The sequence below is a fragment of the Lepus europaeus genome, chromosome 13, assembly GCF_033115175.1.
Source record: "Lepus europaeus isolate LE1 chromosome 13, mLepTim1.pri, whole genome shotgun sequence".
Lineage (NCBI taxonomy): Eukaryota > Metazoa > Chordata > Mammalia > Lagomorpha > Leporidae > Lepus > Lepus europaeus.
In genome coordinates, this window is record NC_084839.1 from 86,087,269 (window position 1) to 86,112,730 (window position 25,462).

Below are 25,462 nucleotides of genomic sequence, written 5' to 3' on the forward strand. Positions count from 1 at the left end.
TACTCTCCCACTAGGACCCAGCGCCAAGGCACCTCCTCTGGGAAGCCCTCCTCTCCCTCGGTCTCCAGGCAGCCAGGCTGAGGCTCCTCTGGCCACTCTTGGGCCCTGCTGGCTTAGGAAGCCTAAAGATGCTGAACGGACAAATGCAAGGCAGGCAGATCGGGGGCACCTGGGGGAGGAGAGAGCAAGCACCCTAGAAGGGGCCCCACTCCCCAGGCCATCAGCCAGCAGCTGCAGTGTAAGCCGCTTGAGGAAGAGCTGCTCCTGACAGCCCTGGATAGTGAGGACACAGCTGGCTTATTACAAAATACTCTTTATTGATAAAATAGCTCAGACTTTGTAAAGACACCTGCAAGTCACAAAGGGGCCTCAGGCAATAATATGGGGGTCCTTGGGACACACACAAGGTCAGGCCGCAGATGGTCTACAAATCAGTCCCTCCCCTGCACCCAGCCGTGCCCCCAGGGCAAAGCCCCTGATGGAGCCCGCACCCCTCTCCCCAGGAGGGACTCTCTCTCCTCCCCTCCACTCTCTCCACCCCCAAAACATACCCTCAGCACCTGGCAGGTCCATCAGGGTGCCAACAGTGCCTGCGGGGCTCAACCCAGCCCCACCCCAAGCTAAGATGCTCATGCTCGCTGGCCCAACAGTGAAGCCAGGCCCCCTGGGGTCCGGGACATGTCCTCTACAGTTCCCATTGTGCTGGGTGCCAGGGTCCAGCATGGGTGAGAGGACCAGGAAGGAGCGGCCCCCGGAGTTGGGGAGCACCATGGCTGGGTCTGAGCAGCTCAGCCAAGCACCCTCCCACAAGGACCCACGCGGGCGTGGAGCCCTCCCACCCCCGCCCCGCGCACTCCAGCCAGAGGCTCCTCCCAGCCCCAGCTCCCCACCTGGGGGCTTTGTCCGCCAAAGGCTCTCATCTCAGATGGTCCCCACGGGCGGGTATTTTTGGCTGTCTCAGGGAAACCGTTTGCCTCCTTGCCTGCTTGATGACATTCCCTCGCCCCCAAGGTGGGTGTGGGGAGGCAAGCAGGTGCAATGTCAAGGAACCTCAAGCAGCGTGAGAACTCCAACCCCAGCAGGTGCAAGAACACGGCCTCAAAGAAATCCTTTAACTGGGAACAGTGAGTCTGCCTGCTCGGGCAGGACTTCACACACCCCAGGCACAGAAAGTCTCCGGGAAGCAGGGGTGGTAAACACAGAGGAGAGGGATTTCTGTATCACCGGATAATCACATTTTCTGGTTCTCGGGTGCGTTACCCCACCAAGCTCAAAGCTCTCTGCAAAGCCTTTCATCTCCCTGCGGCAAGTAGGCGGCGAGCGATTGTCGCCCTGGTTTTTGCAGGGGGTGAACGCTTAGTGATTGGGATCTCCCGTGGAGACCGAGGCCAGGCCGCCAGACCACCCCGTGGAGGCATCCACGTGCGCGCCCGCCTCTCAGAGGGGCTTCGGGTAAGGAAATTGATCCAGGGTCTGGCCGAGAAAGGAGGCGCGGATTCAGGAACCAGAAGCAGGGGACGGAGCCCAGAGACAGGGCTGTTGCAAGAACCCTCACCCCTTCCCAGCGCCTGATGGGGACCGCGGGGTGACCACGTGGGTGGACAGTCTTCATCTGCCCTCCTGGCTGGCGTCCTGCTCCTGGGGATGAGGCTGGGCAGAGGGGAACAGGATGGAAAAGAAAAAGGAAGCCACGGAATACCAGGTCCTCACAAAACGGAAGTCCGCTCCTGGCCCGGAGGGGTCTGGGGCTCTGTTCTTGCCTGGCCTCAGCTACATTCAGAAAGACCTGAGCCTCATCCTGCCTGTGCACCAGAGACAGCAAGGGAGGCTTTAAAAGGACCCAAGTGCACAGCACCCAAGCCCCTCTGCTCTTAAGATGAGACCTGCAGCATCCCAGAAAGTCCCAGGATGGGGTGGGGGTGGGGCAGCCACGAAAAGCAGACCAAGAAGCAGCAAGGTCCCGGTGCCACTTGGCACCGAGCCCACCCGGGCAGCCTGCAGGTGGGCTCACCAGGCTGTCTGGGTCCACTGGCGGCAAAGGATCCTCCGGAAGGCGCGGCGGAAGTCCTGGTTGAAGATGGTGTAGATGACGGGGTTCAGGGAGCTGTTACAGTACCCGATCCAGAAGAAGAACTGGAAGAGGCCGTGGGGCACCCGGCACTGCTGCGGGCAGATGGCACTCAGGCTGTAGCTGAAGAAGAAAGGGAACCAGCAGAGCACAAAGACGCCGATGACCACGGCCAGCACGAAGGTGAAACGCTTCTCCCGGCTCAGCTGCGCCCGGCGACGCCACCACTGCCCGCTCACGGCACCCACGCCCCGGCCCACGAGCACCTGGCCACGGAGGGTGGCCAGCACCCGGGAGCCCTGTGGCTGCTGCAAGGGTGGGCTGCCCACTGAGGCAGGAGACACTGGCACTGCCTGAGGCTCGTCTTCCTCCTCCTCCTCCTCTTCCTCCTCCTCCTCCTCCTCTTCAGCTTCTTCCTCCAGAGATGCGCCCGAAACGCCCTCTTTCTGGCCCTGGCCTGAATTGGGAAGGGTGGCCCAGCCGGGCGGCAAGGCCTGGGTCCCAGGGTCTTCGGGGGTCTCCCCTTCCTCCTTCTCCCCAGCAGGCTTGGAGGGTCCATTGGCCTCGCTGGCAGAAGCCACAGGAGTGACCAGGGTTGGCAGCTTGGCAGAGGCAGAAGGGCCCCCAGGGACAGGGCAGGCCTGCCTGGACTCTCCCTCCCCGGGGCCCCCCTTGGCTCTGGGACCTCTGCGGTGGCTGCGTTTGGCGATCAGGTAGATGCGCAGGTAGACAAGGATCATGATGAGACACGGCGCGAAGAAGGAGCCGAAGCTGGAGGACAAGATGTACCAGGCCTCCTGGTTGAGTTTGCACTGCGGGCGCCCGTGGGGCTGGGGGCCCTGGTCGCCCTTGTAGATGAGGGGGGGCAGCGAGATGGCGGCGGCGATGAGCCACACGGTGAGGATGATGCACTTGATCCGCCGCGGGGTGCGTTTGCAGTTGTACTCCAGGGCCCGGCTCACGGCCCAGTAGCGGTCCAGGCTGATGGCACACAGGTGCACGATGGACGACGTGCAGAAGAGCACATCGAGCGCCAGGTACACCTCGCACCACGTGCGCCGGAAGTACCAGTAGCCCAGCAGCTCGTTGGCCAGCGAGAAGGGGATGATGAGCGTGGCCACCAGGATGTCGGCCGCGGCCAGCGACACCAGGAACAGGTTTTGCGGGGCACGCAGCGAGCGGCTGGTCAACACAGCCAGGATGACCAGAGCGTTGCCGAAGATGGTGAAGAGGATGAGGAAGGTGATGACCGCCGCGATGGCCGCCGTGGCCTGCACGGAGTAAGGCTCCTGATGGTCCATGGCGGAGCCGGACGCGGCCACAGCGGGCGAGAGCACTGCCCCGGCCCGGCTAGACCAGAGGGTCGGTCCCTCGGCGGCGCCGCAGCCGCATGGCCTGGCCGAACCGGGCCTGGAAGGTGGCGGGACACCCGTGGCCAGTCCCGGCCCGCCTACATCCTCTTCCACCGGCGCCCCGCGTCCCTGCGGTCCGCCCCCGGGGGGAAGTTTTCCAAGTTGTCCCGCTGCTGGCCCCGTCGCTCCGGGGACCGGGGGAACGTGGCGCTCTCCAGCCACACAGCAGCCGGACGCACGGGGGCCGCGCGGCGGGCTCCCTCGCTGGCTGTCGCCCGGAGCCGCGCCTGCAGGCAGCCGGCGGCGGTAGCGGAGTGGGGCGCCGAGCGAGCGCGGCTGGAGGAGGGAGGAGACGGGAGCGGGGGCGGGAGGAGCGGAGGGAGGGCGGGGCGCGCGTCCGGACCGAGGGTGGGCTGAAGGCGCGCTCGGCCGCCCCGGCACCCCGGAGGAGTCCCGTCTGGGGGCTGCGGGGCTCAGAGGACGCGCGGTAAAGCGGGAGGTCCGGTGCGTGCGGGGAGCGGGCACGCGGGGTGGGCGCGCGGAGGGCACCGAGGTGGGACCGCGGCGGAGCATCCGAGTCCAGGGCGGTGGGCGTGAGCCGTCCCCTGCCCCCCGCCGCCCAACCGCCGTAGGGGAAGGCGGGGTGGGTGTGTTACGGAGCTGGAGCGGAAGGAGCCGCGGCCCTGGCCGGACCCCTGACAGTGAAGAAACCCAGCGACGGCGTGGCCGCGCCCGTCCTGAACCTGCCCCAAGGGCTGCTCCACCCGAGACCCGGCTCCGTCGGGCCTGCGGAGCGCGAGGGGACGCGCGGCGCCGAGGTGCGAGCGCCCCCTGCTGCCGCGCTCGGGTGAGCACCGTCCGCACCTGCCGGTGAGAGTCCGGGGCTCAGAGCCGGCCGTGTGCGGCTTGGGCTTTCCTGTGTCTCCTGCGGCTGCCTCCTCCGTCTCCTCCACTAAAGGCAAAGGAGGTACGCGGGGAGCTGGCTTGGCCTCGGCGCACAAAAGCGACTGCGACTTGAGCTACCGACTGCGTGTCTGGGGGCGAGGGGGCCCCAGCCCCTTGACCCAGGGAAAGACGGGGTCCCTGCCCCTTCGTGGAGTGCGCAGAAGCAGCGGGTCTAGGGGCAGCGGTGGAGGAAGGGGCTTCCGTTTACCTCCGCGGAGACCCCAGGGGTGGGGGCTGATCCCTCCTCCCCCCCAATCCCCATATGTACGTCTCAGTGGAAAGCTGGGATAAGAAATGTCAGAATGCGCCCCCTCTCCCTTTCAAACAGCGACTGAGGGGGCGGGCGTTTGGTGCAGCTGCAAAGTGGTTCGGGTTGCCTCTGTTCAAGTCCCACCTCTGATCCCGATTCCACATCCTGCTAACGCATCCTAGGGGCCAGCAGGTGATGAGGCGAGTACTTGGGTCCCTGCCACTCCCGTGGGAGACCCGGATTGAGTTTTGGCTCCTGGCTCTTGGCTTTACCTGGACCCAGCCCTGGTGTTGCAGGCATTTGGGAGGATGGACCAGTGGATGGGGGCATCATCTCTGTCTCCCCACAGCCAGGCTGAGACAAGCCGTTCCCCAGGCCATCCGCCCTGGCTGTAGAGAGTGCTGGAGGTGAGTTCTTCCTCCATCCCAGCCTGTCCCTCCATCCTGCCTGATGACCCAGCTCCCTGGCTAGGTGCAAGTGTGTTGGCCAGGTGCAGTGGAGCCCTCCAGAGACAGGATCCTTGGGTGTGTGCTTCCCACTCATGGGCTGGTCCTTGTCCCCAGTCTCTAGGGAGAGAGGCCCCAGGAGCTCCTTTGCTGGGGCAGGGGCTTGGGAGTGACCACTGGGGCTTGGGAAGCAGCTACTTAGGAAAGTTCCTGCCTGTCCCATTGCTGCCTGCCCCAAGTGGGCATTGATGGGACCACAGCTCCACCCACTCCGGCCGTCCTCGGGCTGGGGCCCAGTGTCTCCCGGGCACTGCGGCCAGCTTCCTCACCTTCATCTTCTGACCCATTTTCCTGAGAGCCGTGCTTCTGGCATGCTGCAGGCACTGAGGCCAGTCGCCCATGCACCCTCCCCGCCCACGAGACCCCAGTGAGGGATGCCCGCTGGGGCCTTCCCTGGAGGGGCGGGGGCTGCAGGGCTGCAGAGGCCACACCCTGCTGGACTGTCCTGTCCTGGGTCAGTCAGGAACCAGCCCGGTTAGGCACACCAAAGATGGAGTCTGGACAGGTGGGATGTGCGTCCGTGCCTGGGACGGTGGCTCAGGCTTGTCTCCTCCCAGCACTGTCCCCCAGTCACGTGCAGCAGCTGCAGCAGGGCCTGGCTGACCACAGTGAGTCTCCTGTTAGCACCCCCCAAGCTAGATCTGGCCTTGCGCTACCATCCCCTCCCACCAGGCCGGACCTATGGCAGCCCAGGGAAGGAGCTGCCTAAAGGGTGCATGGAGTGGGCGGTCAGGGCACAGCACCAGGCCCCGCCCCTCCAGACGTGCCATGGGCCTGCACACCTCCAGTCCTTTCCAGATGCTGTTTGCACTGCCAGAGACGCCCTCCTGCCTCCCCTTTCTGTGCCTGGTGGGCCCCGCCCACCCTTCCAGGTACACTCCCCTGTCCCCAGCCAGTGCGGTTCGTTGATGCCCACACTCCATGCCACTTTCCCACTCAGCACCTTGCACTTCGATGGTGACAGGTGAGTTTCCTGCACCACTGCTCTCCGTCAGAGTGGGCATCTCTTGTCTCCCCCATACCTGGCTCACGGTTACTGGATGGAGTGGGGCAGTGGCCGCAGGTGTCAGTGTGTGACAGGCAGTGTTCACATGAAGGTGCCCCAGTAGGATGTCCGTGGGAAGAGGGGCGGGGCTTTCAGTGCTCCTGTGGCTGCCTCTGGGAGCCTAGGGAGAAGTGCGACACCTTGGTTCAAAGCCCTGGAGTTGCTTCCTCCCCAGGCCTGAGAGGTGAGGTGGTGAGGCCCTCCCTCCCCTGGAGCCGGCCCCCCATCGGGCTGCACACCCAGCTCTCCAGTCCCCGGACCACCCCATGCCTGAGCCTCCCCGCCCCCAGGCCCTTGTGCCTCCCACAACATAAATCAGTCATCCCCTTGCCTGCACCACCCACCCTGCAAAACCTCAGGCCCAGGCGGACCCAAACCATCCACCAGCTCCCCGCCTTGGACCCGGCAGCTGCTTTTTTCCGGAGCAAAACCCACTGCATCGACTGGCTTTGCTGTAAATTCCTGACCACGTGTCTCCAGCCTCCCTGCTGAGCTCCCTCCCCTCCCCTTAGATCGCAGCCTCTCCCCTCCTCCAACCCGCTCTGCTCCTGGCAGCACCTGGCACCTCAGGGCAGTGACTTTGCTACTTAAAGGAGAATGGAAGGCATCCCCCACCCTCACCTCCAGACCGCCCCACATACGCTCTTCTCTCCTCAGCCAGGACCCTCCTCCAGTTGTCCCTTCTGCAGAGTCCCTGCCTCCCACGCTCCAGGGCCAGCTCACTCCTTAGAGACCCCGTGTCCCTATGGCTGCTGCCTCTCCCAGGCACCGCTTTGCCGTCTGCAGCCAGGCACACCGTCCTCAGCCCACTGGCTGCTCCTGGTAGTCGTGAGCATCGCCATGCCACCCAGAGCCGGGCTTGCATCTCAGTTTCTCCAAGCCACATGCGAGAGCTCATGGCCACCTCGGACTTCACACCCTTCCCCCTCCCTCCAGCTCCCTCAGTGCTGTGCCCTCTCCCCCTACATGCAGCCTCCAGGGGAGCTACCTCCATCCGCAAACAGCCTCCAGGAGCTCCCCTGTCTGTCCAGCTCCAGTGGCCCCATCACTCCAATTGCTACACCTCAGGGGCTCCCTGACCGTAATGCTTCCAAGCCATTGACCATGGGACATCCAGGATGCCTCTTCAAACCTTAAGTGTGGGCCCCGACCTTGTGGCACAGCTGGGCAAGCTGCCGCCTGCGGCACCGGCATCTCATAGGAGCACCAGGTCACTTCCCAGCCAGCTCCCCGCTAACCTACCTAGGAAAGCAGCAGAAGACGGTCCCAGTGCTTGGGCCCCTTAAGATTTACTTATTTGAAAGAGTTGCAGGGAGGGAGCGACACACACAGACATACACACACAGAGGACCCTCACTGCATTCACACTCAGACCCCACCTGCCCCAGGGTCCAGGAGTGGGAAGAGGGCCAGCATTTCTCACCCTGATCCCTCCCGGAAACTGTTCGGTCTCAGAAAGTGACTGACCCAGGACTGAAACCCAAGCTGGATGAAGGGCAGGGACTCCAGCGTCCCCTGATGCAGCCCCTCCGCCAGGGCTGGTCAAGGCCAAGCTCGCTGCAGCTTAGCCCTCAGCCTGCACCTTAAGCGAGTCCGTGTGCTTCCCGAAGGCCCCTGTCGCCTGTGGAAAGTGGGCATGGCCACCTCCCCAGGTAACCATGGGGGCTGAAGTTCTCACGCATAGGGGGTGGTCAGCGCAGCAAGCACCCAGCTCGAGTTCCACCATCTCCCTAAACATCCTGCTCCCCTCCCAGCCCCAGAGGGGCTGCCTGGACCCCCTGGTGAGGCCACAAGAACAGGACCCCTGGGGACTGGGGGGCTCTTGGCCCAGCCCAGTCCCTCCTGCAAAAGAGGAGGCAGGAACTTGGCTGAAGGTGGTCCGAGGGAGTGATGCCTCTGGCTGGGTCCCACGGACCACGGTTCTGGAAGCAGCCATCTGGGGTGAGACGTGCTCCTGATAAGGTGTAGCGCCCCTCCTGCTTGCCGAGGTTCCTGCTGTGAGTCCCTGCAGGGCTCTCCTCCCCCGCCCCTTCCTGGGCTCCCTGTTGGCAGCACCCCTTGGGCCAGAGCCTTCCTGCTCTGCAGGGGCGTGACTTGGTGCCCACCCCACCCCAAAGCAGGGACAGAAGGCAGATCCCAGGGTCCCAGGCACAGGGCAAAGCCAGCCAAGGTGGAGGTGGGGGCAGCTCCTGCTAGCCCATGCTGGGGAGCTGGACCTCAGCTGCAGGAGGGCCCCCAGGGGCCTTATGGATCGGGTCCTGCCTCCCCCCATGTCCCCACCCCACCCCAGGGCCCTGCCGTGGAGAATGTCACCTCCCCTTCCCAGCAGCCTCTAGGGAACGGGGAAGAGCAGGAGCAGGCAGAGCCAGGACTCTCCCACGACAGGCCTAGAGGGGACCACTGTCCCTGAGAATCCTGGGAGGAGCATAATGGGAAAGGACAGAGGGAGAGGCCAGAGTGGGGCTGGAACAGGGAAGGAGCTGCCCCAAGGGCCCACAGATGGAGAAGCCAGCTCCTCTGGGTGATGGTCTCCCCACGTGGCATCACCCTGCCGCCTGCCATTGCCAAAGGCTCTCTCCAGGCCTTCCCTAGAATAGACTCTCAGGTCTCAGCCTCCCAGCACAACGGACCTCATCCAGATAGGTGCTGGCTGGTCTCCGACTTCCAGAACGGGAGCTGGAGGTACAGTGTACACTTGGGCCAGCCCAGACTACTCCAGAGCAATAGCAGGTGCACCTACTCTAGGCCTTGACCTTAGGGAGAAAGTTAGGGTCTGAATTGCCCTTGCCAAGGCCTCCACATTGAATTTGCTCAGGGCAGGGGATTCCCACGCACGTGGGCTCTCTCCGGATCCTCCAGCAACAAGCTGGCCTTTAGCCCTGGAACCACAAGGGTCTGGGTTCCTGGATTCCACTGACAGTGCTTCCAGAAGCTTCCACAGGTATGGTCTGGAGGCAGGAGCAAGGTTCCAAGCTATGGGCCTGGAACCCTGGAGCAAGAAAGATAAAAGCTGAGGTCACAGAATCACAGAGGGAAGAGTATGGCCTAGCTACAGAATTAGAGCTGGCTTCCTCTCGGCTTGATGCCCCACCGCGCGCCTGCCTGATGTTCGTGAGATCTAACCTGCCACACTAGTACTAAAGACCAGGAGGACAGATCCATCCCACTCCCTCCTCCCTCAGCCCCAAGGTCACCACCTCCGGCAATGATCAAGTCACTGGGGCCTGCTACCACTTCCCCTCTCAAACCCCTGGGCCGCTGGGACACCTGCGCCAGCACTTCCACACACACACACACACACACACACACACCCCACCCCGCCTTCCAGAACCCTCCATGGGCCAGAGCAACACCTCCTTCTCACTTTGCATCTGAAACGCCTTCCAGAATTGTCCCTGCCCTTGCAGCCACATCCAACCCCAAGAGAACAGCAGGAGGGCCCCAAGGCAGCTACTCAGGTCTGTTTCCAGCCGCCACCCCCAGCACCAGCCTCCTGCACTTCCTTGCCTAAGAATAGGGATCCTCAGAGCCACTGGAGCCCCTGCAGAGACCCCAGGCCTCCTCCCTCCCAGACCACTCTCCTCACTGGCTCAGGCACCGCAGCCCACAGCGCAGCTGCTCCCCAGGAGCCCGCCCCCTCTCTCTGCACTGCTGCCCACAGATCCTCAGGCCTGGAGGACCAGGTAGCTAACCCAGGGGCTGCCTGTGGCTGCCAGCACCTCCCTGTGTCCTGCCCAGTGCTCCGGGCTTCATCTCCTGCTCTCTGGCCAGCCGCTCTATACTTCTTGCGTCATTGGTGTCCCCTTCTGCACCTGCTCACGGCACCAACGCCCCTTCTTTGCCCCTCTCCAGACCCAGGTCTGTTATGTCTTCTTTAAAAAAAAATTTATTTTATTTATTTGAAAGACAGAGTTACAGAAAGAGGTCTTCCATCCACTGGTTCACTCCCCAGATGGCCGCAACGGCTGAAGCTGCACCAATCTGAAGCCAGGAGCCAGGAGCTTCTTCTGGGTCTCCCACGTGGGTGCAGGGGCCCAAGGACTTGGACCATCTTCCACTGCTTTCCTAGGCCGTAGCAGAGAGCTGGATTGGAAGAGGAGCAGCTGGGAGTAGAACTGGTGTCCATGTGGCATGCCAGTGCTTCAGGCCAGGGCATTAACCCGCTGAGCCACAGCGCCAGCCCCTGCTCTGTCTTCTTTCTCACGAAGTTCAAGGAGGCTCCCCAGCTCCCACCAGGGGCCACCGTGGCCCCTGGCTGCTCTGAGCGATCTCCCTCCCGTACCCACACTCCCTCCTGCTCCGGGGGTCACCCTTCCGTACCCAAACACACTGGCATGTCCACTGTCGTGATTATACCTTCCCTCGTCCAGTCCCTCCAAGCCATTTCCCAAATCCGTTCCTCATAATAGGTAGACGTAGGATAGTTACCAAGCTGTGCACATCTCCTCCTCTTTATCTAAAAAGTGGTATGTAACATTTTATGCCGTGAGAAACAGAGAGAGAGGGTGGGGCTTTTAAAAAAATCATGGAAAGGGTATACTATGAAAAAACTACATTGGTTTAAAAAAAAATTTGCACCACAATGAACTCATCTTTTGATTTTTCCATTTTTTAAAATTATTTTATTTTGAAAGTAAGAGTTACAGAGAGAGGGAGAGACAGAGAGGGATCTTCAATCCACTGGTGCTCTCCTCAAATGGCCACAATGGCTGGGGCTTCTTCCAGGTCTCCCACGCGGGTGTAGGGGCCCAAGCATTTGGGCCATCTTCCACTGCTTTCCCAGGCCATAGCAGAGAGCTGGATCAGAAGTGGAGAAGCCAGGACACAAACCAGAGCCTATATTGACTCTTTGATTATAAGGGAAAGAATGGGCCTTTAAGAAATGGTGCTGAGAGGCAGTGCTGTGGCATAGCGGGTAAAGCTGCCTTCTGCAGTGCCATCATCCCATATGGGCGCCGGTTCAAGTGCCGGCTGCTCCACTTCCGATCCAGCTCTCTGCTATGGCCTGGGAAAGCAGTGGAAGATGGCCCAAGTCCTTGGGCCCCTGCACCCACGTGGGAGACCCGGAAGAAGCTCCTGGCTCCTGGCTTCGGATCAGTGCAGCTCCGGCCATTGTGGCCATCTGGGGAGTGAACCAGCAGTTGGAAGACCTCTCTCTCTCTCTCTCTCTGGCTCTCTGTAACTCTGCCTTTCAAATAAATCTTTTAAAAAAGAAAGAAGGAAATGATGCTTTGGCAACTGGACCACTGTACTCAGACTCCTTCCTTCTGCCATGCACAAGTTAACCATAAGTGCATCAGAGACCTAAACATATGACCTGAAGTCAGGGCTCTCTTAGAAGATAGCAGAGGAGGAAGTCTTCATGATTGGTGATGAGCTTTGAACACAAACATTTGAAACTTTGAAGTCCAATCTCTTAGTTCTCTTGTCACTGTACTCTTGGTGTCATGTCTAAGAAGAATTTGCCCAACACAAGATCACATGTGATTAAACATGATGTTGACTAGGTAATGCATTCCCCGATGCAAAAGGCAAGGATTTAAAAAGAGGCAGTAAAAGCCTCCACTCCGTCCCCTACCTCTGAGCCCCGCCCCCCAGCAGCCGATTGCTGTTATTAGTTTGTTATCCTGGCAGAGTTTGTTCTGCACACATTAACTAAATGCAAATATATTTTTGCTTTTCTCTTCTTTAGAGAAACAATTTTTTTTGCCCCATTAGGGTGGCTGGTGTTTTAACCTGCTTTGTTATGAAAACAGCTTTCTCGAGTTCATTAGAGCTGTTTTCTAACTCATTAATTGCTGCTTTTGCCTTTATTAATTCCCTCCTGCTTTCATGTATTTTTTAACTTGGATTGACGTGCTTAATTTATTTGTTCTCAATTTTTATGGATAAGAGCACCTAAGTCTACACATTGTCTCCGAGCACTGCTTTTCCTGGAAATCACTGGTTTTAATACAGCATTTCATGAGTCTTTTTTTCTCTAGAATTCCTGCAATTTCTTTCACTGTAGAGCTAAAAGAAAGGTTTCTTGTTTTCAATTTTAATTTCCAAGTTGGGGGAAGTCCGAGGTTTGGATTTGTGTTATTTCCTACTTTTCCCTTTTCACCATGACCAAGACATCGCCTTCAACTCCACTTTTTCCAGTTGCCGGAGTTTTTCATTTGCTAACACAGGGTAAATTTCCACCAATATTCCATGAGCACTGGAATGGATCACAGCCTCTGTTTTTAGGGAACAAGGTCACCTCCCCACATACACACTCGTCTCCCCTTCAGCCCCCATCTGCACCTCTTTGCAAGGTGCTACCATGAACCCCCAAGCACCCCTTCCTCCAGTTCTCCCACGTATGCTGCTCTTTGGGCCTTGGGCACCGAAACCTCCATTTTCCTTGCCAGTGCCCCAGAAGAGGCCCCTGGGCCAGAAGCCCTCTGCTTGCAGGAAGCTCCCCCAACCAGACTCCTGGTCACACACCCCTCCCTCCTCGGGCACTTGTCTTTCCTGTTCTTGACTCTTGAATCAGGCCATAAAAGCTCACAGGGCAGGGGTCTCCCCATCGCTGGGATTCGGTCCCCAGCACATAACTGCTCCTCACTGGCATCAGAGCAGAGGGCCATCCCCTCTCCACCGAACTCACCACCGGCCGCAGCTCCCACTGCCGGGATCTCTCTGTGCCCGTGCGACACACCCAGCCCTGCAGCCCTGCTCTCTGGCCTATCACCTGGCCCTGGGCATAAGCAACCTACTCCCTCCAGAGCTCCCATCTCATGGTGCACAGCCCCAGCCCCAGCCCCCGCAATGGCATCTGGGGCACGAGGAACACAAGGGCCCGAGATTGGAGTCCCCAGCGATCAGATCAAGGGTCCCAGGACACTGCCAGCCCATCTTCAGGCGACTGGCAGTGATGAGAAAGGAGATGCCAGGTGTGCCTGCGGGTGGGCGGGCCAATGCTTGGAGCCCAGAACCGCAGCAGCAGGACCCCCAGCCAGGTCCCAGAGAGAAGCAGGACGCCCCCCGTCCCCACAGTGGACAGGCAGGTGACAAAGAGGACGAACAACTTCTTCCAAAGGAGCCGCTTCCTTTTCCTCCTCAGGCCTCTAACAGAACCCCCAGGCCAGCCCGGCCTGCCCAGCACCCCACTTACCCTGGAGGCTCTCGTTCCAGGTGACATGATGTCGCCGTCCTCATTGTCCAGGGAGGCTCGTGCCAGAAGCCCAGCACGTGAAGGAGCTCACGCGGGATGATGCTCTTGCCCTCTAGAGACAGGCGGGTGCCAAGGACGCCACCTGCTGCCCTCCACCGCATACTAAGCCAGAGAAGGCCACAGGGTGAGCTAAGTGGGTGCAGCCAGAGCGCGGATAGCGCAGACCCAGGCCCTTTCCCTCCTGCACATCCTGGGATGGACGAGCACCAGACCGTCCGCATCCTGGGCTCTGGTCTTGACTTTGGCCTTCTGTGGAATGGGACTAATGGAACACCGTTCCCAACCTGGGCGGGAACCAGCATTCACAATGGGCCACAGAGCCGCTCGGGAAGAGAATGGGCCCATGTGGCCAGCCCTCACGCGAGGCTTCCGTATACAGCATCTGAGGTCCTAGCAAGCTAAGAAGGAGGTGTTGGCGCTACTTCCACCTTGCAGAGAAGGTACAAGAGGCTCAGAAGCTGGGGGACGTGCCTGAACCCCCCAGGGCCCAAGACCTGGGCTGTCCCACAAGACCTGAACTCACCCCCAAACCACATGGCCTTCCAGGAGGTGATGGCTTCACACAAGGGGCGCTAGGCCCCGATTCCCACCCATCCCCCCTCCACCTTCCACACGGCCAGCTCAGCTCAGGCTGGCCAGGAGGACTTCGGACCCAGGAAGGCAGCCTCCAGAATGGGTTTCAGATCGTGGCCTAGTTCATTCCGGGCTCAACACAGAAGCAAGTGGGGACACCCCTCCCCCAGGAGCATGGGGATGATGGAGGGGCAGTCCTCCTGGCCCCGTTAGGGGACAAACCTGCTGTGTGAGAAAAGTTCACACTCGGCAAACGCCTGCTGGATGCCAGGTGGCTGGGCTCATCTGGAGAGACCTGCCCTGGCTGAACCCTTGGACAGCCCCCAGCCCCGAGCCCCCAGGGCAGGCCTCCAAACTCACAACCCAAGCTGTGCTCCAGACGGACCCCAGCAGGTCCCTGCTCTGCACCTGTGGTCCTGAGAGCCACCAGAGAGTCACCAGATACCCCCCCCCATCCCCATCAGCTCTTCCCACCAGGGGCAGAGCCACGCTCACCTGCGCTCACCGCACTCACCACACCCACCATACTGGCCACAGAGCAGGATGCGGCCGCCCCAGGCCATCAGCACTCCTGGGCCACTTGTTGCAGGCGGCTGGCAGCAGTGGGAAGGGATTCTGGGGGAGAAGGCAGCTCAGAGGTGCCCTGGGACTCAGCCCACCCAGGCTTTGTGCCCACGAGGAAGCTGTGCCCCAGGCCACCAGACCTGAGAGATATGAGAGGTGGGACCTAGCTGGGGGAGGACGAGGGGAGCATTACAAATGGGGTGGCAGTGCAGGGAGGAGCAGGCCAGCTGCGTCATACATGAGACACAATCCTAGGGTGCACAGGGAGTTGAACTGCCGCCTCCAACATCAGCATCCCACAGGAGCGCCGCTTTGGAGAGACCTGGATGGAGTTCCAGGCTCCTGGCTTTGACCTGGCCCAACTCTGGGTGTTAGAGCCATTCAGGGATTGAACCAAAGAATGGAAGTGCTCGCTCTCGCTCTCTCTCTCTCTCTCTCTCCCCGTCTCTCTCTCCCCCTCTCTTCCTCTCTCTTCACTCTGGCTTTCAAATAAATAAAACCAACCAAAACAAAAGCAAACAAGACAATCCTTTGGTCTGGACTGATACAGGAACTTGCCCCTTATTTTTTTTTAAAGATTTATTTTATTTATTTGAAAGACAGAGTTAAAGAGAGAGGTAGAGACAGAGAGAGAGGTCTTACATCCGCTGGTTCACTCCCCAGATGGCTGCAATGGCCAGAACTGTGCCGATCTGAAGCCAGGAGCCAGGCAATTCTTCTAGGTCTCCGACGTGGGTGCAGGGGCCCAAGGACTTGGGCCATCTTCCACTGCTTTCCCAGGCCACAGCAGAGAGCTGGATCAAAAGAGGAGCAGCCGGGACTAGAACCGGCACCCATATGGGATGTCGGCGCTTCAGGGGAGGGCTTTAACCTACTGTGCCACAGCGCCAGCCCCAGGGCTTGGCCCTTATTGCTTCAAGTGAATGAACTACAGGTGAGTCCCAAGGAGGCTGGGCCTCCCAGGACACGGAGGGCAGGCAGGCCTCTGCTCCCATCCCCTAGAGGCTGACCGCTCGGACAGCCTGCGCCTTTAATCTCCATGAAGATCCTGGCAGGCTCCAGCCACACCCTCTGGGCCTCTCCTTAGCACTCTGGAGGCTGGAACTGGCAGCAGGAGGGCCGGCAGCCAGCGTAGCTGGCAAGGAGAGCAGGCCCAGACCCCGGGCCAGAGGCCGCCTGTGCTCACATGGTGGAGCCCCTCTGGAGACTGGCAAGCACGAAGGAGGACGGATTCCGGTGAGGCAAGGCATCCTGATTGCAGGCTCAGCATCACCAACTCCCCCTCTCCCCCCTTGAAATTCAGCTCCTCCAGCCTCTACCTGGAGCTGCAACCCTTCCCCCAACCACCTCCACCTGCAGCCCCCGCCCTGGGCCAGCCCAGCCGGAGCCTCCTGGCCCTTAGTCCAGCCCCTCTTAGGCTGAAGCGGATTAAGGGGGGGTAGGGGGAGGGGCGGGGATACACTGCTGAGTGTGGCTTTGCTGAGCTTCCCTCCCGCCACCAGGGGGCAGAAGAAGACGCAGAAAGTGCCCCTGGCTGGCCGAGGCGCAGGCACCGTTGGGATCCCACCCTTTAGCTGGGGAGACCCCTTTGGCTGCGCCTGCCCTGTACTCAGACATGGGAAAAGCTGCCTGACACCCTGAGTTCTCCCCAGTGTATCTATAGAAAGAGAAAAGTCACAACATTTTCTGTCTTTATAAAAATTGCTATTTGTTGCCAGTGCTGTGGCACAGCAAGTTAAGCCACCGTCTGCAGCACCAGCATCCCATACGAGCACCTGTTAAGAGTCCTGGCCGCTCCACTTCTGATCCAGCTCCCTGCTAATGGGCCTGCCTTTCAAATAGATAAATAAATCTTTAAAATTTTTTTCTATATATTTTCATTTTATTGGAAAGACAAAGGAACAGAGACAGAGAAACAGACAAAGATGTCCTATCCACTGGTCCACTCCCCAAATGCCCACAACAGCCAGGGCTGGGCCAAACCAAAGCCAGGAGCCCAGAACCCCATCCAGGTCTCCTACATGGGTGACAGGGACCCAAGTACCTGAGTGACCACCTGCTGCCCCCCAGGGTGTGCATCAGCAGGGAGCTGGGGCAGAAGCTGAGGAGCTGGGACTCAGAGCAGACCCTCTGACAGGGGACACGGGCGTTCCAAGCAGCGTCTTAACCGCTGAGTCAAACACCAGTTCCACAGATTCTTTTTTTTTTTAAGATTTATTTTATATATTTGAAAGACAGAGTTACAAAGAGGTAGAGACAGAGAGAGAGAGGTCTTCCATCCGCTGGTTCACTCCCCAGATGGCCACAACGTCCGAAGCTGCACCAATCTGAAGCCAGGAGCCAGGAGCTTCTTCTGGATTCTCCAGGAGGGCACAGGGGCCCAAGGACTTGGGTCATCCTCTGCTTTCCTAGGCCATAACAGAGAGCTGGATCGGAAGAGGAGCAGCTGGGACTAGAACCAGCGCCCATATGGGATGCTGGCACTGCAGGCCAGGGTGTGAACCTGCTGCGCCACAGAACCAGCCCCCACAATGTTCTTTTAAACAGTTTTTATTTCACTAGGCATACAGAAAAGTGCCCAGCACAGGTGGTTTCCATGGCATTCACAAACTAAATGCACCCTGAGAAGCCTCCCGCGTGGGCAGGGTGGCACCCCTGGGTGCTCAGGCCCTCACAAGGACACTGCCCCCTGCAACTCCCTACAGCAGCTTGGCATGATAGATGAGGGTTCACGCCCATTTCACAGACTCAGAAACCAAAGCTCCTTACCCATCTTCCTCCACCTCGGACTACCTCTCGGCTTCACAGCCCAGTCACCTGGGAGCCCCACCTGGACTGAAACCCGGATGGAGGAACATGTCAGTGCCAGAGAGGCTTGAACCCACCCCCCATCACCAATGCCCAGGCTGCCACCTCCGGGTGTAGGGGCTGCTTGGCGTTCCGGCCATGCCTGGAATGCAGCATTTCTGAAGACAGAGATCGGAGCACAGGGAGGTCGTGAGGAAGGTAGATGACGTGCATGACGTTCATCACTTGTTTGTGCTCATCAAGTCACAGCAGATAGAAATGCCAAATCACCGCCGTGGACATCGTAAACACATCGAATTTTGCTTGTCGATGATACCTCAGTAAAGTTGGGAAAATGGGGGGTTGCAGGACAGCTGGTTATACTGCCTCACCTGTGACACTGGCAGCCCACGAGTGCTGCTTCAGCCTAGTCCAGAGCCCTGGCTGTTATGGCCACTTGGGGAGTAAACCAGTGGATGGAAGATCTCTCTCTCTCTCTCTCTCTCTCTCTCTCTCTCTCTAACTATGACTTTCAAATAAATAAATAAATATTTTTAAAAATTCTCTCTCTTGGGGCCAGTGTTGTGGCATAGCAGGTAAAGCCACCGCCTGCAATGCCAGCATCCCATATGGGCAGCAGTTCGAGTCCCGGCTGCTCCACTTCCAGTCCAGCTCTCTGCTATGGCCTGGGAAAGCAGTAGAAGATGGCCCAAGTCCTTGGGCTCCTGCACCTGCATGGGAGATCTGGAAGAAGCTCCTGGCTCCTGGCTTTGGATCAGTGCAGCTCCAGACTTTGTGGCCATCTGAGGAGTGAACCAGCAGATGGAAGACCTCTCTCTCTCTCTCCCTCTCTGTCTCTACCTCTCCCTCTGTAACTCTGCCTTTCAAATAAATAAAATAAATCTTTAAAAAAAAGTCTATTTCCACACTCTCCCATAACTCTTTCAAATAAAAATAAAGAATAAAATAGGAACCATCCAAAAACACGCAGAGCTGACCACTTAAAATGAATACACAGCAAAATCTGGGGGGAAAAAGGATAATAAATAATCACTTCTTAAAAGTTTATTTGAGCCGGTGCCGTGGCTCACAGGCCAATCCTCCGCCTAGTGGCACCGGCACACTGGGTTCTAGTCCCGGTTGGGGCGCCGGATTCTATCCCGGTTGCCCCTCTTCCAGGCCAGCTCTCTGCTGTGGCCCGGGAATGCAGTGGAGGATGGCCCAAGTGCTTGGGCCCTGCACCTGCATGGGAGACCAGGAGAAGCACCTGGCTTCTGGCTTTGGATCAGCGCGGTGAGCCGGCCACAGCACGCCAGCCGCGGTGGCCATTGGAAGACCTTTCTCTCTGTCTCTCTCTCTCACTATCCACTCTGCCTGTCAAAAAAAAAAAAAAAAGTTTATTTGAAGGGCCGGTGCCGTGGCGCAGTGGGTTAATGCCCTGATCTGAAGCGCTGGCATCCCATATGGGCGCCAGTTCGAGCCCCAGCTGTTCCACTTCCAATCCAATCCAGCTCTCTGCTGTGGCCTGGGAAAGCAGTAGAAGATGGTCCAAGACCTTGGGCCCCTGCATCCACAAGGGAGACCCGGAAGAAGCTCCTGGCTCCTGGCTTCGGATCGGTGCAGCTCCGGCTGTTGCGGCCAATTGAGGAGTGAACCAGCAGATGGAAGACCTCTCTCTCTCTCTCTCTCTCTGCCTCTCTTCTCTCTGTGTAACTCTGACTTTCAAATAAATAAATATATCTTTTTAAAAAAGTTTATTTGAAAGGCAGAGTTCTGGGGTTGGTGGGGAGAAAGAGAGATATTGTATCTGCTGGGTCACTCCTCAAATGGCCACAATGGCCAGGCCTGGCCCCAGCTGAAACCAGGAGCCAGGAGCTTCATCCGGGTCTCCCACATGAGTGGCAGGGGCCTAAGCATTTGGGCCATCTTCTGCTGCTTTCCTCCCAGGCATGTTATCAGATATCTGGATCAGAAACAGAGCAGCTGAGACTCGAACCAGCGCTCGTGTGGGACACCAGCATTGCTGCATTGCACCTACTGTGCCACAAGGCCGCCCCCAAAATTTCAATTATAGAGAAAGAAAAGGAGAAAAGGAGGAGGAAGAAAAGGGAACAAAGGAAAGAGAGTGAGCAAGAGAGAAAGGCAGTTTGGAAGACAAACTACTAAAACCACGGGTAGAGTCAGGTGGGCTGTTTGGGGTGAGCAGAGGTGTGAGATGGGCTGACTGGTGAGAAGCCCCCAGGCGCTCAGCGCCCCAGATGTCCCCCACCCACCCCAGGCCAGCACCAGAGTTACAGACACACCCCAAAAGCAGCCCACTTGGGCCTGAGGAGCCCGCTCTTGCCCAGCCCGCACCAGGAGACCCCACCCTACTCGCCAAAGACAGAGAACCAGACACTGGGACAAGCTGTTCATCTTGCATTCGGCCTCAAGGAACAAGAGCCCCAGTGCTGAGCAGGCCACAGGCCCGGGCCCAGATGCACACTGCCACACCGGCACAGCAGGAACACGCGGCTCCCAGGCCCAGGCCGAGGACTGCCTATGCACAGGCACTGGTCTAAGCCCCTCACGTGGGCTGTATAAAGCTACACACCTAGGATGTGGGGCCTGCTGATAAGCCCCACTTCACTGACAAGGAAACTCACAGAGAGTTTACCAAAGCAGCCTCCACCCCCCCTGCCAGGACACCCTGCCGCTCACGGAAGACCACGGGTGAGAGATGGCGTTGGCGGGGTGACCCCGGAGCTGAGTGTGCAAAGTGTAGTCACCAGATGCACTGAGCACCTGTACGTGTCCCAGGGAGGGACCCAGGGCTCCGCACCTCTGGCTGTCGGGCCGAGCACTGCACCCTCTCTGGCAGCCACAGAAGGAACCCGTCTGCTCTGGATCGGGCTGTGCCGAGCGCCCAGCCCATGTCCACCGAAGCCTGGCTCATCAGGCAGCCGCGAAGAGCAAGGCCTCTGCACCCGACACGGGCATGCAGGCCTTTGGGGACAAGAAGCAGCTCTAGAATGGGGCCAGCATCAGCCCTGAGGCTGACACCCAAGGACTCAGCCTGGGGACGTGCGGAGGACGTGAGAGACCCTGCTGCCCTCTGGGGAGGAGGCAGAGGCCTGGGCCAGCCACGCAGCGCTGGCTATGGGAGAGACACACTCAGGCTCATAGAACACCCCTCACACACAGGAAACCCACATCCCCACAGGAACACCACACATGCAGGACACCCACACACCCTCATAAGAACACATCACAGGGCCGGTACCGTGGCTCACAAGGCTAATCCTCCGCCTGCGGCACCAGCACCCCAGGTTCTAGACCCAGTTGGGGCGCCGGTTCTGTCCCAGTTGCTCCTCTTCCAGTCCAGCTCTCTGCTGTGGCCCGGGAGTGCAGTGGAGGATGGCCCAAGTGCTTGGGCCCTACACCCACATAGGAGACCAGGAGGACGCACCTGGCTCCTGGCTTCAGATCGGCGCAGCGCGGCGCCGGCTGCAGCGGCCCTTGGGGGGTGAACCAACGGAAAAAGGAAGACCTTTCTCTCTGTCTCTAACTCCGCCTGTCAAAAAAAAAAAAAAAAGAACACATCACAGGGCCAAGCGCTGTGGCGTACCAGGTAAAGCTGCCGTCAGCAATGCCAGCATCCCATATGGGCGCCGGTTCAAGTCCTGGCTGCTCCACTTCCTTTTTTTTTTTTTTTTTTTTTGACAGGCAGAGTGGATAGAGAGAGAGAGAGACAGAGAGAAAGGTCTTCCTTTGCCCTTGGTTCACCCTCTAATGGCTGCCACGGCCGGCGCATCTCGCTGATCCAAAGCCAGGAGCCAGGTGCTTCTCCTGGTCTCCCATACGGGTGCAGACCTGGGCCATCCTCCACTGCACTCCCGGGCCATAGCAGAGAGCTGGCCTGGAAGAGGGGCAACCGGGACAGAATCTGGCGCCCCGACCAGGACTAGAACCCGGTGTGCCAGCGCCGCAAGGCGGAGGATTAGCCTATTGAGCCATGGCGCAGGCCTACTCCACTTCCAATCCAGCTCCCTGCTGTGGACTGGGAAAGCAGTAGAAGATGGCCCAAGTCCTTGGGCCCCTGCACCCACATGGGAGACCCAGAAGAAGCTCCTGGCTCCTGGCTTCAGATGGGTGTAGTTCCGGCCAGCACAGCCAATTGGGGAGTAACCATCGGATGGAAAACCTCTCTCTCTCTCTCTCTCTCTCTCTCTCTCTCTCTGCCTCTCCTCTCTCTGTGTAATTCTGACTTTCAAATAAATATTTAAAAAACCACATCACACGTGGACACCCCCCATGGGAACACAACACACACAGGACACACACACAGTCCCGTAAGAATGCAAGTGTGGACACTCACAGCCCCATAGGAAGCCCACACACTCCACTCCCACGAGAGCCCCACACTCCCTCGCCCCACATTCCACAGAGAAGCGAGGGCCGAGCAGGGCTGCACTCCGAGCAGGGCTGCACTCCGGGACAGAACCCTGGCCCCCGCTGCCACCGCCAAGGGCAGGGCAGCTTCTGACCACCCCGGGGGCGCGGACCCAACACCAAACACCGGAGGAGCTGTTTGTAAACAAACCAATATTTTATTCACACGTCCTCAATGTTCCGTATAAATATAAAGTGCTACGCTTCCAACCCCCGCCCACAGGGCTGGGAGGAAGTGGGGAGGAGGTGCTAAATGCCAGCTGAACACCCATAACTTTCCAGTGCCGCCTTGGCGACAATGCCCACACACACACACACACACACACACACACACATACACACTCGACACACATCCCCAGCCGAGGCCCCCCCGCACTCAGGACCCGGGCTCCAGGCCCCTACACGGGGGTCCTGGTTATCACAGCTTGTGCTTGGAGCGCTCAGGCTTCGGCTCGGTGGTGGGACCCAAGTCCAGGGCTGTAGCGTCCAGTTCGTATCTGCCAGAGGGTGGAGGCGAGAACACACCCTCCACGCTCCTCCTCTGAACGAGGGGTGGGGGTGGCGGGGACACCGCCCTCATGCTCCCGGCAGAAGAGCACCAGGTCAGAAGGCCTCTTCCGACTCCCAGGAGGCCGGAGGTGACCCGCTCGTCCACGGTCAGGGTCAGCTTGCCCCAGGAATCAGCGAGGGTCGGCAGGGGTGCAGGCGGCGCACCTCAGTGACACAGCACCTGAGTCTCAAACTGCAGCAGCTGCCCCATGAACCCGAAGTTGGGGGAGATGACTCCCCGGCGCTGTTTGACGAAGGCAAAGGCCTCATCCAGCCGCACGCGGCGGCTCTGAATCAGGTAGGCCAGGCAGATGGTGGCCGAGCGAGAGATGCCCGCCTGGCAGTGCACCAGCACCCGGCCTCCGCTGTTCTTCACCGAGTCTGCAAGGGAGGTGGGGGTGGGGGTCAGACAGGAACGCGCACAGGCGGGGAGACAGGTGCCCCCGGCCCCTACACACACACCCCACCCCACACCCCCGCGGCCGCTCCAGGCCCCTTACCGATGAAGCCGATGGCCTCCTGGAACCAGGCACTGATCTCCACCATCTGGTTGTCCTCCACGGGGATGCTCTTGTAGCAGAAAAGCCCCTCGAAATGGTTGGGGCAGCTGGCGGAGACGTTGAGGACAGCTGTGATGCCGCAGGCCTGCAGCCCCTGCAGGTCGGAGGAGTGGCTGCAGCTGCCCAGGAAGAGGTAGGGCAAGATCTCCACAGGGCCACCCTGGAGGGGAGAAGGGGCGGTGCTGAGACCGGCTCTGACCCGCCCGCGGCAGCACCCAGTGCAGGGGACCCCGCCACCAGCACTCCCGACCAAGACCAAAGGGGCACACGCACGCACACACGTATACACACCCACATACCCCAGGCAGGGGAGCACGGAGCTCTGGACTCAACTAACCTGGTCATAGAAGGCGACCCTGGGATCGGAGCTGCTGCTTTCGGGCCCTGCAGGTGACAGCGCTGGAGCGGGGGCCTCCGTGCACAGGTCGGGACAACAGGCCTGGAAGCCGTCGAAGCCTCCTGCGGGGAGGGCAAGGGCACGCTTAGCCGGGAGGGCTCGGCTGGGGTTGGCAGAGGGGGCCCCGCGGGTGGTCACTGCGCGCAGGCCGGCGCTCACCTCGCAGGAAGCACACGGCGGTCGGCCCGCTGCGGGTCTCGTGCAGCAGGGCGGCGAGCAGGACGTGGGCCGGGCCGTCGGGCCGCAGCTCGGCCACGGAGGCGCTGCCCTCGTCCAGCACCACGGCGCGCGCCAGCTCCCCGCGGGCCAGGCGCGCCCGCAGCGCCCGGTCGGGCAGCAGGCAGGCGAGGGCGGCGGCGGGCGGGCCGCGCACGCGGCGCCGCAGCAGAGCGTTCCAGGGCACGGGCCGCGCGGCGCGCACGTGGCGGCGGCAGAAGGCCAGGAAGGGGCGGCAGTCGAGCAGCAGCGTGCGCTCGGCCTCCCGCGGCTCCCGCAGCAGCGCGCCCAGCGCCGCGCACTCCAGCTCGCGTGCTGCCTCCAGCCCCATTGGCGATCGGTGTCGGGCGGCCCCTTCTTGCCCTCTTCCCCGCGCTCCCGGGCTCCCAGCCGTCGGCTCTGGGCGCCCTCGGCAGCTCTCGGGCTTAAGTACGCACGGGTCCGCCTCCCGGGTTACCATACAAGGGCAGAACAGGAAGGCGCCGGCGCCCGCCCCCGCGGCCTCACGTGGGGCGCAGCGGGGCGGGCCCGGGGGCTCCCAGGGGGAGGAAGCCGGGGAGCAGCTCCTAAGGGAAGGTGCCCAGAGTCCCCCTCCTCTTTGCGCGCGGGCGCACGCCCGACCCACAGTCCTTAGGGATCAGCTCCTGCAATACACGCTCCTGACCTCGGGGACTTTGTGGCTAGTGGTGGTGGCCCTTCGCTCCTGCTTCCTCTCCCTGGGTTCTGCCCCCAGGAATTTGTGACAACAAAAAAATTGGCAGTCGCCTGCTGCCGCGGTTGATTACAGGGGAGTTGGGGCCCTGGCTGAGACCATTGCACGGGGTCTTCTAGCTGGTGCGTGGCCAAGCCGGGCCGGAACGGAACACAGTCCGTGGGGCCCCCGCCCCTGGGCGGTGAGGGGCCTGGGGGAGGTCTGCGGGCTGTTCAAGGGGGAAACAGCAGGGGCCTGTGACGGGTTTCCAGCTAGGAGTGGGCAGAGCTGCTGCCGCCGAGGCCCCCAGAAAGCCCCAGGGGCCCCAGGGGAGCATTTCCCCTGTTACGCCGCTGGGCAGCTCTGAAAGCGACTCTGCTGACGCTGCGGGACTCTCTGCGGGCCTTGCCCCGTGGGAATTTCAAGGGGAAGAGGGAGAGGCGCCAACAGTACCTGTCTCCTCCTGCCCCCCATCCTTTCCTGCCCTTCAGATCCACAAACTCCCCCTGGATGGCAGTGCTGGGGCCCAGAACCAACCCTTGAGCGGCTAGGAGGGGGTGCTGGGTAACCCACAGCCCCGGTGCCGGCTGTGAGGAGGCTCAGGTGTGCGTGGGGGCTCGCACCTCTGGGTTGGGGGCAAGAAACACTGGCGGGGGGACACTCTGAGGCCGAGAGGTTCAGGTGGGCAGAGGGTCCGCAGAACCCAACCCTCAGACGCCCCCATTCTCCCGGGTCACTCTTCTGTGCCCCCTGTGAGATCCTTCCGGCTCCTCTCTAGACCCCTGAGTCTCGAACAGGGAGGACCTGTGCGCATGCCCAGTGAATGCAAGGGATGTTGTGTCCTGGAGCCCCAGCATGTGTGCAATTCCCCTGTGTTTGAGATGCAGCACGGAGCTTGTGCGTGCTGGGACGCAGAAGGGAGGCAGGGAGAGAAGCTCCAAGGACTCCAAAGATAGACCTGGGGCCACGGCACCCCTCTTGTGCCTCAGTTTCCCCATCTGTAAATGGGAGCGGTGCCCATCCACACTGGTTCCAAGGGTTGGAGGCTGTGCCCCTGCCTGGACTCTTGCAGCTGAGGCCCTGCCCCTCCCTAGCAGGCCAGGCTGGAGGCTGATGGACCAAAGCCCATGGCAGAGCCGGGGAGTCTGGGCCACAGATCCCAGGGGCCGATATGGGCCCTTATCCTTGGCATCAGCCCGGCAAATGAGTTAATGGCTGATTCCAGGAGCAAATTACAGAGCAGGCAGGAGGGGAGTCAGGGCCAGTCTTGCTGACCAGTATGGCTGGCGTCATCTGCCATGCCAGGAGCAGGCGGGAGGGCCCAGCC

The 25,462-nt window shown here is 60.3% G+C and overlaps 2 protein-coding genes across 2 annotated transcripts; both read right to left on the minus strand.

The window, feature by feature from the left end:
- Positions 1–877: 877 nt before the first annotated feature.
- On the minus strand, positions 878–3,408 carry ADRA2B (adrenoceptor alpha 2B). Its single transcript, XM_062208757.1, has one exon. The coding sequence runs from the start codon at positions 3,367–3,369 to the stop codon at positions 2,008–2,010; it is 1,362 nt and encodes a 453-aa protein (XP_062064741.1). The 5' UTR covers positions 3,370–3,408; the 3' UTR covers positions 878–2,007.
- Positions 3,409–21,860: 18,452 nt separating this feature from the next.
- On the minus strand, positions 21,861–23,775 carry DUSP2 (dual specificity phosphatase 2). The gene is made up of 4 exons (XM_062208758.1): positions 23,388–23,775; positions 23,169–23,290; positions 22,772–22,991; positions 21,861–22,652 (listed from the first exon to the last, which is right to left on the minus strand). Exons 1-4 carry the CDS (start codon positions 23,773–23,775, stop codon positions 22,438–22,440), a joined length of 945 nt encoding a protein of 314 aa, XP_062064742.1. The 3' UTR covers positions 21,861–22,437.
- Between the last annotated feature and the right edge of the window lie 1,687 nt (positions 23,776–25,462).